The sequence below is a fragment of the Larimichthys crocea genome, unplaced genomic scaffold, assembly GCF_000972845.2.
Source record: "Larimichthys crocea isolate SSNF unplaced genomic scaffold, L_crocea_2.0 scaffold320, whole genome shotgun sequence".
In the NCBI taxonomy this organism is placed as follows: domain Eukaryota; kingdom Metazoa; phylum Chordata; class Actinopteri; family Sciaenidae; genus Larimichthys; species Larimichthys crocea.
The window spans coordinates 24,809-41,227 of record NW_020854213.1 but is presented as its reverse complement, the minus strand read 5'-3'; the positions used below and the strand labels follow the sequence as shown (position 1 = coordinate 41,227).

The 16,419-nt window shown below is 42.8% G+C and overlaps 1 protein-coding gene across 1 annotated transcript in view; it reads left to right on the top strand.

Annotated features, from left to right (window-relative positions):
- LOC104938354 (neurofibromin) overlaps positions 1 to 16,419 on the top strand; it is a 162,546-nt gene that overhangs the window by 127,961 nt on the left and 18,166 nt on the right. Inside the window, exons 40-46 of the mRNA XM_019274828.2 lie at positions 1,279 to 1,558; positions 1,681 to 1,895; positions 4,850 to 4,911; positions 4,997 to 5,138; positions 5,915 to 6,016; positions 6,230 to 6,370; positions 7,161 to 7,287. Of these exons, the coding sequence (XP_019130373.2) occupies positions 1,279 to 1,558; positions 1,681 to 1,895; positions 4,850 to 4,911; positions 4,997 to 5,138; positions 5,915 to 6,016; positions 6,230 to 6,370; positions 7,161 to 7,287 (1,069 nt within the window). The remainder of the gene's footprint in view (positions 1 to 1,278; positions 1,559 to 1,680; positions 1,896 to 4,849; positions 4,912 to 4,996; positions 5,139 to 5,914; positions 6,017 to 6,229; positions 6,371 to 7,160; positions 7,288 to 16,419) is intronic.

Sequence of the window (16,419 nt, the reverse complement as noted above, 5' to 3'; positions counted from 1 at the left end):
AATAACTCCTTAATTCTCTTATCTCTATATTATATATATTTCTTATATCTCTATATTATTTATTTTATTAGTGCTGTCAATATCGCGTTATTAACGCGTTAATTCAAAACAATTTTAACGTCGTTATTTTTTTTAACGCGAGATTAACGCTCTTTGTAAAATGGGTTTTTTTCATAAACTGCTGTGGCCACGTTAGAAAAACTACAGGATCCGTCTATAAACCGGAAACATGTGGATGTGGATGTGGAGCGGAAGACGTTGAAATGGACGCGGCTAACAAACTAATGAATGGAAAGTTTAGTTTTAAAACTTTGCCAGATGGATCCGTTGATAAGACCAAAGTTATCTGCTTGTACTGTCGATGTGAATTAAGTTACCATCGTAGCACGACAAGTCTGAAGTACCATTTAATGGCCAAACACACAGTGATTCAAATTCTCCGCCTCCTCCGCGTCAGAACCAGGCGACAATGGATGGATTTCGACAGAGGCACATGGATACCGCAACTAAAAACAAGCTTACTGTCGCCATAGTAGTAGCAACACCCGCTACATCAGTACCGTCTGAAAGATTGTTTTCCCTGTCTGGACATGTTGTTCCGAAAAAACGAGCTTCCCTGTTATCTGAAAATGTCAACAGGCTTGTCTGTTTGAGTAACTGGCTCAAAGGAAATAAGTAGGCTATTAGGTTGGCTCAACTGTTCAACAGGTTCATGTTCATCCTTTCATAGGCTGGGTTGATAGCCTCTGATGAATAAAGAAAGGCAGTACAACCTGACTGCTAGTATGTTCAAAAGAAACTTAAGAAAGGAAAGTGTACTGTACTGGTTTACTGTAACTGCACTATAGGCTGAGTCCTAGTTTACAATGATATGTTCAATGATATGCACTTTTATTTTGATTCACCTTGTTTTAGGAGCTGCTTTTATGACTAAGTATGTTTATTGACAGTATTAATACAGACATGAATGGCTGTAACACTATGCTGTGGTTTGCAATAAAAAAAAAAAATGCACAAAGCAAGCCTATCCATTTTACTTTGACACTTTGAATAGAAAAATATGTGCGATTAATATGCGATTAATTGTGAGTTAATTATGACATCCATGCGATTAATCGCGATTAAATATTTAATCGATTGACGCACTAATATATATATATATATTATATATATATAATATATATATTATATATATATATATATATTATATCATAGATATATCTTATATATTCTTTGCAAATTATCATCTCAGTATTGGTCTTTTATTCTTTGTGGCAGGTTATTGGCCGGATGTGTAAGATCATCGATAAGACGTGCCTGTCACCAACGCCCACACTAGAGCAGCACTTGATGTGGGATGACATTGCCATTTTGGCACGCTACATGCTCATGCTGTCCTTCAACAACTCGCTGGATGTTGCAGCCCACCTTCCCTACCTGTTCCACGTGGTGACCCTGCTGGTGGCCACTGGGCCACTGTCCCTGAGGGCCTCCACACATGGTTTGGTTATAAACATCATCCACTCTCTGTGCACATGCTCGCAGCTCAACTTCAGTGGTGAGAACTTACCTCAGCTAATATGAGAGTAATCTGAAAGCTAAAAGGATTAAAACTTGTTTGTATAGCAAAAAAGGCTACTTGTGTCCTTTGATGTTTGTTGTTGTGTTTAATGATTTCAGAGGAGACAAAGCAAGTTCTGAGGCTGAGCCTGACTGAGTTCTCCCTGCCAAAGTTCTACCTGCTGTTCGGTATCAGCAAAGTCAAGTCAGCTGCCGTCATTGCCTTCCGCTCCAGCTACAGAGACCGCTCCTTCTCGCCGGGCTCCTACGAGAGGGAGACGTTTGCCCTGTCCTCCCTGGAGACTGTTACTGAGGCCTTATTGGAGATCATGGAGGTCAGTGCAATACATTTATTTCATAAAGGAAAACCCCATAGAGGCATATGGCAAAAAAAAAGTTAAAATATACATCTCTGTATCCTGTAATAATATTTGTAAGGATATATTCAGTATGATAAATGCTTTTTCATTTCATTATGGAACAAATAATATAAGAAGCAGAATGAAGGTGAAATACAACATGCAATCTCAAGATGGTGCCATACTAACTGTGTCATAGCAGCTCCGGGTATCACTGACGTTTTTTTGTGTTTTTATTACATGTGCTCTTTATTTTTTATCTTTATTTTTGCACTGTCCTGTGCATCTCTGCAATGCACAAGGTTGAGATGCTTTTGCAACAAATTTGACATTTTTTATTACTTTTAACTGCACTTTGGTCTCTCTGAATCACTGGGAGCCATGCCGGCACCACTCGCTGGCATTGTTTACACCCGCAACCAGCTGATGGCCCTGAGGCACACCACCCTCTTGGCTGAAGAGAGACCCACCATAACAGAGGAGCTAAAGAGGAGATGGCGAGGCTGCAGAGCCGACAGAGACACCACCGCGACCGGCAAGAAGAAAGGAGGGGGCCTTGCCGTGCTCGTGAACAACAGGTGGTGTCACCCCAGACACGTCCGTAAACTGGACTGGTCCACCAACACAGAGGCCATCTACAAAAAGGGCCTGAGCCGGCTTTACCTTCTGAGGAGGCTCAGGTCCTTCAATGTCTGCAAAAAGATGCTGCAGATGTTCTATCAGTCTGTTGTGGCGAGTGTTGTGGAGAAATTGCTGAAGTCAAAGGTCAGTGGTGAGGTCAGGAGGGAAGAAAGTGTTTACGCAGATTGGAACGGCAACAACAAGCTATCTATTATGACTCGGAAGGCAGCAACAGGTCTCTTCGACCCCGGCCACCACAGTGTTGAGATATGGTGGCACCTAGTCAAAGACAAACAATTAATACTGCCGAGGACCACAAGGCCCACACGTGACCATGTGCAGCCTAAGGATAGAAAATTCCATAACAATGGACATTAGACCAATGGAAATCTGTGCTTTGGTCTGTTGAGTCCAAATTTAAGATCTTTGGTTACATCCACTGTGTCCTTGTGCGACGCCGAAAAGGTGAACGGTGGTCTCTACATGCATGGTTCCCACCGTGAAGCATGGAGGAGGAGGCGTGATGGTGTGGGGGTGCTTTGCTGGTGACACTGTTGGTTATTTATTCAAAATTGAAGGCACACTGAACCAGCATGGCTACCACAGCATCCTGCAGCGACATGCCATCCCATCCAGTTTGCGTTTAGTTGGACCATAATTTATTTTTCAACAGGACAAAAGACCCCAAACACACCTCCAGGCTGTGTAAGGGCTATTTGACCAAGAAGGAGAGTGATGGAGTGCTGCGCCAGATGACCTGGCCTCCACAGTCACCTGACCTAAACCCAATCGAGATGGTTTGGGATGAGATGGGTCGCAGAGTGAAGGCAAAAAGGCCAACAAGTGCTCAACATCTCTGTGAACTCCTTCAAGACTGTTGGAAAACCATTTCAGGTGACTACCTCATGAAGCTCATCGCGAGAATGCCAAGAGTGTGCCAAGCAGTAATCAAAGCAAAGGGGGGCTATTTGGAAGAATCTAAAATATAAAACATGTTTTGAGTAATTTCACACTTTTTTGTTTACTACATAATTCCATATGTGTTCATTCATAGCTTTATGTCTTCAGTGAGAATCAGCAATGTAAATAGTCATGAAAATAAAGAAAAAACATTAAATGAGAAGGTGTCCAAACTTTTGACTGGTAGTGTATGTATGTACATATATCTTCCTTTGGCTCTCAACGAAGGCGGTCGTGTTTTTTCCTCCTCTCCTCTCCTCCCCTTGGCCTTGCCTGCTCTGCTCCTCTGTCTCTGTCTAGTCTTTTGTCCTATACTTTTGAAAGAGACTCTCTTTGTACTGCTCTCCAACTTAATCAAGCATCATGGATTTGATCAACTGGTCTCTAAGCGCAATTGACACCAACTTCTCAACGAGAAACCCGGGTTCGGGGGAACCTGTATGTCCTGCCGTGACGTTTGCAGCTGGTTACTCGATGGACGCCTGGGAGAAGTGGCGGGTCGTGTGTCTGGCGGCTCTTTCTGTGGAGGACATTGTAGATATCTACCTATTCGGATTGTTGATGACAAGTGTTTTGTTGATTGGATCGGGCATTGCACTGGTTCATCGAGGTATGCAGAAAACGCTGATAGCCGTGCAAAGCCCCATAAAGCTGCCAGTAATGATTAAAGCACTGAACAGAGCTGTCAGGAACCTGAATGAAGCCATGCACCGGAATATGGATAACATCACAGTTTTAGATCGCAACAACATGGATAACATCACAGCTTTGAATTGCAACATGGAAGCCATCACAGAGACTATGAACCGGAACATGGTCACCATTACAGGATCGATGGAAAACATCAAGAACAACCAGGATATGGGCTACATCATGGAGAAGCTGACAGTTTTGCAAAGGCAAATGGATCGTTTTGGAGACCAAGCTGGCTGAGAGAGCCTGTAGCAGAAAAGAACGCAGCTACTGGCCCCCAAGACCAAACAAATTCCAATCTTAGCTTGACCTCCCCACACCTGCAGAGCCTTGGCCAAGGCTTCTGCTGGAATAACAACCCGCCCCCGGAAGATCACTACAGCGAGACGCTCTTATGCCACTCATATACTGTTTAGTTACAATAGCATTACCATCATATCATCAGTACTTCTACCATCATCTTGTCACTGCACCTTATCTACCTATTTATCTTCTTTTTTCTTTTGTGTCCTTTGTGTTGTTTTTTTTGTTAAGTTAAGTTGATAACTTGTAATAGAACTGCAAAATCTACCTCAATGAAAACATGTTGAAGGAGATTTGTCATTATGTAGTAGTGATCTGTAGTGTCTGTTTGCTCTGTGTTGTCTTTTCTTCAGGCTTGTATGAGGGACATCCCAGCCTGCAAGTGGTTAGACCAGTGGACAGAGCTTGCACAGAAGTATGAACCTCCTCAATTTTATTTTAATGCCTCTATGTTAAGAACATAAATGTATAACATATGTGTTTGTGTGTTTGGATTTTAGGTTTGCATTTCAGTACAACCCATCTCTCCAGCCCAGAGCGCTCGTGGTGTTTGGCTGTATTAGTAAGAGGGTGAGTCATGGCCAGATCAAGCAGATCATCCGAATCCTCAGTAAGGCCAGCCCTCTGCTCAGCATAGACCGGGTGAGAGCTTTCTATCAAATCTATGCTATGACCAATGAACATTAGATGATTATGTTTATTAATAATCAGTAGAACACAACCTTTGCTAGTGTCAAGTTAGGCTACTTCACCTTCACATGTGAAATTCTTCCCACACCTCACTGCTAACCAGTGCTGTCTAAACCCTACATTTTCTTTGTCTTTAAGAATTCATGATGTCATTTGTGGATGTTAAGATGCCATGTACCGTACATGATAACTATCTTTTATGTTTTAATGATAGTCCTCTTCATGTAAACAGTTAGAATCACAGTAGCTGTCTTATTTGGCAACACAAATGTCATGCCAGTTTTAATTTAAGTTACTGTGATTTGTTTTTGACAATATCAAATGGACTTTATATGATCTGAAAATATTAGCTTCACCCCATTGTTCATTCAAATTTGGGTTTAAAAAAAGAATCATTCAGTTCAGAGTTAAGAGATTATTTTCATTACTATATCTAAGGATGCCTTGTAGACTAGTTGTATTTCTCAAATCTGCCATGATATGTACATCAGTAGTATTCTGAAATTTCAAAAAGATGGCTTTGTGGTTGGTGAAGTTGAAAAGTTTTTATTTTTATCCAGAGCTTTCTAAAAGTAAATGGTAATATATCCCTTTGATTGGTGTGTATATGACAGCTATAACAGTGTAGTTACAGTTTTACTTTTCCACAGATTAATTAACTATTACTGTCCTTTGCCCCTACTCTCCCTTCCTCTTGTTCATGTTCCTTCTCTCCCTCCCCATCACAGGGTCTGGAGAGCTGTCTGAAGGGGCCTGACAATTACAACAGCCAAGTATTAATAGAGGCCACAGTCATTGCTCTGACTAAGCTGCAACCTCTACTTAGCAAGGTATACAACCACTGTAGACGCTACTCCAATCACAGCAAAATGCCACCACTTTTTTACTGCTGAATATTAAAGGACCAATGTGTGGGATGTATGTATGTATCAAAAAGAAAAGGAACAGACATCATGGATTTTTGCTGAATTAGGTTACATTAAATTCATTGAATAGGCAGCAGTTCATTGGTGCTTCAGTCCTACCCTGTGTGTGTTTTGCAGGAGTCTCCCATGCACAAAGCTTTGTTCTGGGTGGCAGTAGCTGTGTTGCAGCTGGATGAAGTTAACCTTTACTCTGCCGGAACTGCCCTGCTGGAGCAGAACCTTCACACTCTGGACACGATGCGTGTCTTCAACGACAAGGTAAAATACACACTACACAATACATAAAGTAGAAAGTCTCTTCAGCTCACCCATCCCCACAGTCTAATGTGTGCTTATGTGTAGTTTATGTACTAAGACTGAGTTCTTACCACAGTGGTCTGGGTTTGATTCCATCCAGCATATCATTTCCCCCCTCTCTACCCCTTTCCTATATGTCTGCAGTGTAATTATCAAAATAAAAAAGGCATCTACACAAGATCCCCATCCCATGGTAACATTTGAAGTAAAGTAATACTTCAGTAGAGCAAAACGAATTCATAGAAATAGCACACCAATTACAAAGCTTTTTTTGTGTAGGTTATAACAACTAGTTATATATAACTAGCATTTAAATGCATTCTTGGAAAATGTGAAGATGGCATGTTCAAGTTAAAAGGTTGTTAAGATGCTTTTTTCTGTGGTATCATTTCTGATGCATCTCTGACTGCATCAACAGGCCACATATATAATTTTGCCAAAGAAAATTAATTTAGTGCTTTTGTTTAACAACTCTGACGAGAGCTGAAGAACAGAAGTTAACCCTTAATACAATGACCGTACCACACAGCTCCATAACTGTCTTTGCTGTATGGATAATTGCACATGTGTATTTTTAGAAAAAGAAAACTCCCTGAACATGAAGTCATTTCATTAGAAAAACTTCAGAAACACTCATCTTGGACTTCTTAAGTACACAAACCACTACTATGTGCAAAAATTTAATTTTTAATGTTTTCAAAATGCTGACATGACCAAATATTGCTTTTCTTCTCCTAATGTGGTCCTGCAGAGTCCAGAAGAGGTGTTTATGGAGATCAGGCGCCCTTTAGAGTGGCACTGTAAGCAGATGGATCACTTTGTGGGCCTCAACTTTAGTGCCAACTTCAATTTTGCTCTGGTGGGCCACCTACTTAAAGGTAAAGCCGTCAGATACACGTAGATAAGCATTCACAATGTTCAATATGTTGCAGCAGGAAACACAGGCGCTGGGATAAAGTTCACTTGAAAATTATTAATTTTATCACAGTGAAAATATTTTAATTTACAGTCTGGGCTGCCTATCTACTGTACAGTTTTCTACTGCTCGTCCAAAGTCCGTCCTGTTGCTCACTTCCGTTTCTATAGAAATCCACCAACATCCCAGAACCAGAGCAGTTGGTCTCCTCCAGGCGCAGCCTGGTGACGAAACCGTGCAGTGCATCCTATCATGTTACTACGTTACCACCAGAGTTGTGGGTAACGCGTTACAATGTAGCGCGTTAGAGTACTCTAATTACTTTTTCCGTGTAACATAAACATAGTTTTGTGCGTTAAGTAATCACTAACTTCGTTATTTAAAAAAAAATGTAATCCGAGGGGGCAGTCGGTAGTGTAGTGGGTTGCACGGCCATCCCGTGTGTAGAGGCTACAGTCCTTGCTGCAGTTGGCCCCGGTTCGAATCCTGCATCGGACGGCCTTTGCTGCGTGTCATTTCCCGTCTCTCTGCCCCCTGCTTCCTGTCTATCTGCTTCCTGTCTATGTTCAGGAAGCAGGGCAATTTAATCCATTGCTTTAAGAATTTCTCCGGATAAGGAAAGAAAAATTCCGACTGCGGCCTGCTTTTTGTCGCTGGGGCATCCACTGCCGGAGGAACTGCCACCTGCACCTATCAGTGGAGGAGACACAAGGTCCAACTTTTTTTCATTTACATACAGACAGGTCTCAGAGTTGGTGGACACTGAAACTGCTGAATATCTTAAGTCAGGTGTCGAGATTGATCTGTTAAACAAGTTCCCCAGGATCAAGGATCATCTTTTCAGCCTGGGAAGTCTCATTCTTACTCCTAAGAGAAATCGACTGTTGGATAGACGTTTGGAAAATCTTCTTCTGCTACGTTTTAATCAGTACTTTGAAGAGTAAATGTAAGCGGACGATGGTAAAGTGATTTTAGGCCTGTGACACTCGAATAGTATTCTGATAGTTCGGCTATTTGTCATTTGCCTGTGTGCCAGAACCACAACACCAAAAATAACTAACAAAATAAAATTAAAATAAACCCTAATAACATTTCATAACATAAACAATCTGTAAAACCATTAATCATCTGGATACTGGTAGCCTTTTCACACTCTCCCCCACTTAAAAAATATCATCCCGATATTTTAATTATACCTCTTAGCCTTACACATGGATACATGGACAGTAATAAAACTGAATAGGGGTTGTTAACAGCTAACATTTAGACTTTAACAAGTTAGCCAAATACCCAGACCACTGTGCACTGATGTCATAAATATTCCTGATTTGATCAGTTTTCATGCTCCAACAATTGCACCATAAATGTATATTACCACAACATGAGTTCACACACTTGGGTGGGTAGTTCCCTTTTCCTATATCAATGTTCAAATCATGTGATGCGCAAATGCAGCTAACTAACATCGCGGCAAGGTGGCCTGGTTCAACGCACGACTCATTCATTATGACTGACAGCATGGTTGGGAACAGGCTGGAGGCTGGCACGGTGCACGATGGGTGGCTTTTGGCTGAGTACAGAGTTTATTCGTTTAATTGTCTTGTTGTTGTTAGCAGTGGCGCCAGCAGAAAAAAAATCTGATGGTGGCTAGTGGGTGGCAAGGCTAATTCTTAGGGTGGCATACCCCCCCTCCTCAAATATATATATATATATATAATACAGCGCCGGTCCTGGCCCCCCCGAGGCGAACATTTTCTCGTGCGCCCTAACGGCCGCCCGTGCGCCCTGGATGCGCCGTGCGCCCCTGGATGCGTGCGCCCCATCGGTCTGTCCGACGCCCCCCTCGCCTTGTCAACACCCGCGCCTGTATATATATATCTATAGACATACACACACACACACACACAACACTATTTGTAATATTTGTACATAAATGTTAATTGTATTTACTTGTATATTTAAGTTATTCAACTATTCATGGCCAGCAACACACAATTTACAGACTACTGTTGTTTCTTGGAAGACCAACCCCCATTAGGGTATGGAGGGCACCTTACTGTATATCACCACTAAATGCCGCCGTTACACTAATAAGGCCAGGGACATACATACCCACAAAAGTCCTCTTCAGAATTCGTTGTAACATTGGTTCTGCTGCTTGGATGCACCGCATGCTTTCTTCAGCTTCCAAACTGACTTTCGGCAGCTCCGAACATTGTGTCGAAGAGAAGGGAGGGGGAGGGGTTGGCGAGGGGGGATCTGAACGGAGCAATGTTGGATCTACTACTGCATGCAAGATTGGGTGTAGGGACCCCGTTGTACTCTGATACTTATTCTTACTAGTATATATTATTGTTGTTGCTTTTTATGTTAAAAAATATATGTTCAAAACATATCCGAGATCTACAGAAATCCAATGCTCCTCCTTGGGGTGGCTACAGGGTGGCTCAGAGTAATCTGGTGGTGGCTGTAGCCACCCCAAGCCACCATGTGGTGGCGCCCTTGGTTGTTAGCAGTAACTGGAAGGAAATCGCAAGGTAACAGCATGTTTCTGTGAAGTATCCCTTTTCTGCCTCTGCCATTCTCTGGTTCAACCTCAAAACACTGGACTGTCCTCCCCTTTCTGACTCCTGACAACATCCTCCCAGTAGGAACAGATTTTTCCTGGTCCTCCCCGCTCAGCCACATTTCTCACCAGAACACGACTGCCCACTTGCAGTGTAAGCCCATGCACTTTTTTTTGTCGTATATGTCTCTTTCCTCTGTCAGCTGACCTGAAGGCATTCCTAGAGGCAATGTCATAAGCTTCAGCCATCCTCTGTTGCCACCTCTCCACATAGTCCAGGTAAGAGCCTGAACAGTCCTGACTTTCAATCCCAAACAGCAGGTCTACTGGCAGTCTGGGTGGCCTGACAAAGAGAAGAAAGAATGGAGAGTAGCCTGTGGCCCTCATTAGTTGAGCAGTTATAGGCATGTATGACCTTGGGCAGGTAATTTTTCCGGTGAGTGTGTGTTCTTAACATGAAAGGGGGGTTCTGTTGAAACGCTCTGTCTGTCCGTTCCCTTGGGGGTGATAGGGACTAGTATGAGACCCCTGGACACCAGACAGTGTTTTCAGGTGGTACAGCTTATTCTCAAATTCTCTCCCCAAGTCATGGTGCAACTTTTCTGGGAAACTGCTTGAGCAAACCGTGTGTAGTGGTCCATTACTACAAGTATGTACTCATAACCCCCTCTACATTCTTCTAATTGTAAGAAGTCAACAGACACAAGCTGGAATGGGTGAGTGCTCTCAATGTTCAATATGGGTGCACATACCTGTTTGGTTTTCTTTTCTTGAGACACTCACACATATTCATCACAAAATGTTCTATGTCTCTTTGCATTTTGGGCCAAAAGAAACGGTCTCTTGTCATGTTTAATGTCCCTTCTGCACCCAATTGTCCCATTTCCTTGTGCAACTCTTTTAAAAGAGTGGACAGTACACTTCTGGGAGCAGTAGTTGACTATTTGTTGGAGTCCTTCGGTGCATGGTTCCATCTGGCATCTGTTCTAATCTCAAAGCCTGTTCCACTCTCTGACTAGAGCTTTAACGTCTATACTCTCATTCTTTATCTCTTGTCCACAAGGTCTCTCATTTCTCATTTTGTGGTCATAGATTTTGCCTATCACTAGGTCTTCTTGTTGTGCTGTTTTTATCACATCTCGAGATAATGGTTGAACTGTGTTGGGCAGAGTCTCAGCTCCCATCTGTTCCTGAAGGGTGTTGAATGACACTGAACTGAAGAGTGGGCTTAGCTCTTCTTGTTGCACTAAAATGCCTTGTTCGGTTGCCCTGACCACTTCCTGAAAGACTGACTGTGTGCACTGACTCATGTAGCTATCAAAATTAACTGGCATCCTTGATATGTCATCTGCATCGACATTTGCCTTCTGCGGTCTGTACTTAATGGTAAAGTTAAAATCTGCTAACTCAGCAACCCACTGCTGTCCTACAGCATTTAATGTTGCTGTTTTTAGTACGTATGTGAGTGGATTGTTATCTGTATACAACACAAAAGAGGGTGCATGAAAGAGACAGTCTCTGAAGCGTTCACAGATGGCCCACTTAAGTGGGAGAAATACAAGCTTACCAAATTATCATTTTTCTCTGGAGGGGTGAGTGTTCTGGATCCATAGGCTATGACTTTCAGCTTGCCGTGACTGCGCTGGTAAAGCACTGCACCAAGTGCTGCTTGTGAAGCATCTGTATGCAGGATAAATGGGTCATTCAGTTCTGGGTAGCCTAGGATCGGCGGGTTGAAGAGTTTGTCCACCAGGTGGCTCAGGACCTGGCGATGACTGCCAGTCCATAAAACTGGTGTTGTGGAAGGCAACTGTCCTTGTTTCCCCTTCTTTTTAGACATATGGTTTTGGGGAGGAGCTGGAGCAGTGGGTGGAGCTGACAACAGTTCATACAATGGCTTTGCTATGCGAAAAAAGTCCTGAATGTGTGGTCTGTAGTAGGACAAGAAGCCTAAAATCTGTCTCACATCTCCTACTGTGCATGGATGTCTTTCTTTTAGGGACATTACAGGAGCAACCTCTGCTGGATCCATACTATGACCCTCTTTAGACACTATCCTCCCCAAAAACCTAACCTTGGGCTTAAAAAGTTCACATTTCTTTGGTGTGAGTTTCACACTAATGTAGGTCCTTTTGGATAGGTGTCTGGTCTTTCAGGGTGATGTGCATATGGAGTGATGCTATACAGCCTTACATCATCCTCATCCTGAGCAAAAGCTTTGCATTCCTGCCTCAGCATTTCTTCTACTAGGACCTGCTGGTCTCTAGTTAGATGGTCCAGTGTTACAGGGGGTTCCCACGCTTCACTACAATCAGTGGTGGCACTGGTGGACTGTGTTATACTTGAACAGACCATGTCTTTTTGTGTTGATTTATCTGGGTCTGCTTGTGGTTGTTGTGGTTGTCTCTGTGTCACAGGTTCAACAGCTGCTGGGTACACAGCTTTAAATACTCTCGATGTGTCCTTATAGGCTGACATGTGGCCCAAGTGTTACAGTGTGTCGTTGATCACAGAGACAGGGACAGTGGTGAAGCTACCACTCCGCCTGGTGAACAGTACTTCTTGTATGTGTAACCCTTCAGGTAAACTTGTGCTCATGTTGGGGCAGAACAATATTACAGTCTCTTTCTCAGCCTGTGTGCTTACCTGTGGTTCTGGATTTCTTTCCTCTTTGCCACTTGCTTGGAGTCCTGCTGTTTGCCTGTGCTCATGGATGACAACATCATGCATCTCATTTCATTTACCTCAGTTTGAAGCGCTCTTAACAGGGTGTGCACCTAAGGCTCGGGTTGGGGGTGAGCAGCCTTTATCCTTTCTTTGGAAGACTCTTTATGGTTACTTAACTGCTGCGTGTTCTGAGTTGAAGGGTCCTGTGAGTTGTCCCAAGTGCTGCTGGTTGTGTGTAGCTAGCTCACTCTGGGCATCTTAGTGCTGCTCCTCTTGAATTTCATGAGCCTCTCATTCTCCGGGTTCACTGCTTTAGTCAATTTCTCAATCAGGATTTCATCTGTCACATCCAGGTTATCAAGGAAAGGCTTCATCTGGAACTTGATATTGTCACTAAGCAGCCCCGTTCCAACTGACCTCAGAAACTTCTTTTTAACCAGGCCTACACTGTAGTGTTCCTCTGACTCTCTCCCCTTGGAGGCAAACAGGTCTATCTTTTAGTTCAATAGCTCTGAACAAAAAGTCTTGGGCTGACTCTTCTGGTTCTTGGGAGAGGTTGAGAATTTTTTGATAAAGGTCTGATCATCTTCCCTGTAATGTCCCTTTAAGATTGTTTTTAGCTGAGGTAGGGACAATTCAGCCTTTATTTCGAGCATGTCTCTCAGTTTCAGACCAGGGCTGATGGCCCTTATTACAGCCTTGATGATTTCGGACTCATCATGACCCTTGTGGAGCCCGCTCTCTATCTGGTGCATGAGGTTGGTGAATGACAACTTGTCTCGCTGACCTCCTTCACCAATTTGGCCACAGATGTGAAACTCCTGGTGGATGGTCACTTCTGGCACCTTAGCTGGCAACAGGTTTTGGATAGAGCTTACTTTAGTCTTGTGCGACATGTTCTTTTTATCATCAAGTGCTTTTAATTATTCTTCCAAAACTCTGCAAGACTGCTGCAGTTCAACATATTTCTCCTCCATTTCCACAGAGCGGCGGGACTTTGTGCTTGTCCCCCACAGTCCTCCGTCATGTTTCCCATGAAGATTAACAGTTTTTGAATCACCTGAGTTGCTTTCTCTAGTTCTGTGTTTTGTTCGATATCATCCAACTTTGTTTTTACCGTTCTAATAAGTGTCCGTTTTGCTCATGTTACATTTTCACCCTCTTCAAAGCAACTCAGATATTTACACACCTCTGTTATCTGGTCCCTGTTTAGCTTACACAGTGTGGTGGTGGTGTGGTCTAGAAGAATCTCCAAATCCATCTCACCGCCATCTTGCCATTTTTAACTTTTTCTCTTGGCTGGCTCGCCAAAATGTTGCAGCCAGAAACACAGGCTGACACTGGGATGCAGACAGACAGACAGACAGACAGACTGACAGACTGACTGACTGACTGACTGACTGACTGACTATCTATCTATCTATCTATCTATCTATCTATCTATCTATCTATCTATCTATCTATCTATCTATCTATCTATCTATCTATCTATCTATCTATCCATCCATCCATCCATCCATCCATCCATCCATCCATCCATCCATCCATCCATCCATCCATCCATCCATCCATCCATCCATCCATCCATCCATCCATCCATCCATCCATCCATCCCAAGCTGGGAAATTACACTGCAGCAGCAGCATTACACACAGTGACAAGACACAACATAAAAATAATAATATAATATAAAAAGCAAACTATACATAATAAAATATCAAAATAGTAAATAAAATAAAATATATTGTACATAGGTATATACAGCAAATTGGCAGTGTTGATTTGTGCAAAGTAGGGAGAAATGTGAAGTGACCGTAAATTGTAGATTATGACCCAGCTGTTGTTATACAATGTGATGGCATTGGCGGAAAGATTTCCTTTTCTGTCCCTTCGACAGCGGAGCTGTAGCAGCCTGTGGGAGAAGCTGCTCCGCTGTCTGTCCCTGTGTGATGGAGAGGATGCTGCTCATTGTCCATGATGGATAACAGTTTATTCAGTGTCGTCCTCTCCACCACAGTCTCAAGAGACTCAAGTCTCAGTCCAAGAACAGAGCCAGCCTTCTTGATGATCTTTTCAAGTCTGTTGGTGTCGCTGGCTCTGATGCTGCTGCCCCAACAAACAACAGCAAAGAAGATGGCACTGGCAACAACAGACTGTTGAAGATCTCCAACATCTTGCTGCACACGTTGAAGGATCTCAGCTTCCTCAGGAAGTAGAGTCTGCTCATCCCCTTCTTGTACACAGCCTCGGTGTTAGATTTCCAGTCCAGTCTGTTGTCGATCACCACTCCGAGGTATCTGTAGTCCTCCACCTCCTCCACCACCTCCCCTCTGATCCTTAGTGGCTGTGAAGGCGTCTTCTTCCTCCTGAAGTCAATCACCATCTCTCTGGTCTTGTTGATGTTCAGCCTCAGGTGGTTCTGTTCGGACCAGTCTACAAATCTGTCCTGTAAATCAGTGTCCTGTACTTCCCCTCCTCTCCATCTCCTATACACCCGACAACAGCTGAGTCATCAGCATTCACGTTCATTACCCAAGTAGAAGTATAGATACTAGGGTTTAAAAAGACTTCTGTAGAAGTTGAAGTATCACTTCAAGATTTTTACTCAAGTAGAAGTGTAAAAGTACTGGCTTCAAAACGACTTAAAGTAGAAAAGTAAATAATTTAAAGAGAGAAAAAAAAGCCATCAAATGTTATAGGCCCTGCGCCACAGGGCCCTACAGTGCTCTACATGACCTCCCCCCAAAAACATAATTTTTCTAAGGGCTATAATGAATAATGTTATATTAAAATGTTGATGTTGAAAAATTCAGCCCCATATATGCCCAATGAAAATGAATGCATTTTAGTATAATGCAAATGCATTAAAGAACCATATGTGTGCTACTGAGCATTAGCATGTGTTTAAGTTATGTCTATAAGTCGTGTAATGGTGCAAAAAGTCAAACTTCAGAGGCATGTTTTCAATAACCTTTATTTGAATATTAAATGAACATCCGAGCTTAGCTGCAAATGATTAATCAAAAAAATTACAAAAAAATCAAACATCCTTCCAGGTTGATCACATCCATAGTAAATATGGGGGTTGCAAATTGGCATGGTGCTTACATGTGTTGTACAGTATTCAAAGTATAAGAATGTGACTTAATCTATTGTTAATCACTTCACTAACTAAAAAACAGAAAAACAAGCACTTACTTAGGTGTATCTAGTTCACTGCAGACAGCTGCAAGGGCTCCTTGCTCTCTTGTTATTCTCACTATTCTTTCTACAGCTGAGACATCCTTCCCTCCATCCCACTTTGTGTCTGTTGTGTGTGAGTGAGTGAGAGTGAGTGTTTGTGTGTGAGGATGTACATCAGTTAAGCACAGAAGCTGCAACAAAGAGTTACCAATAGGCTTTGTTCAGCCGCAAAAGCAGCTGTTCTCAAAGTTCTTTGAGCCAATGCATGCTCTTCTTGGCCTGAAGATCAGCCCTGCAACACTAAACAGTCTTTCACAGGCTGCTGAGGCAGGGAGTGCCGTATTAAGCTTCAGTGATAACTGGCACACAGCAGGGTAGGACCTGAGTACCTGTACTGTGTCTCCAGGGCACCCCAGGTATGTGTCCAACTGCTGGGTCGTTTCAATTCAGAGGGCCGGTCCTCTTCAAGGAGGAAAAGAAGTCCTCTTCCTCAGATGATTGGGAGCCCTCACTAACGTGATTCTAAGTCTGACAGTCCAGGTGGCTTCTGATATAGTCAAGGCCTGTGAAATAAAAAAACAAAAATCAGGACAAATTAGACCATATGTCAGTATTGTAACTGTGCATTGTGTATTGGATAGTATTGTGTGTGTGTGTGTGTGTGTGTGTGTGTGTGTA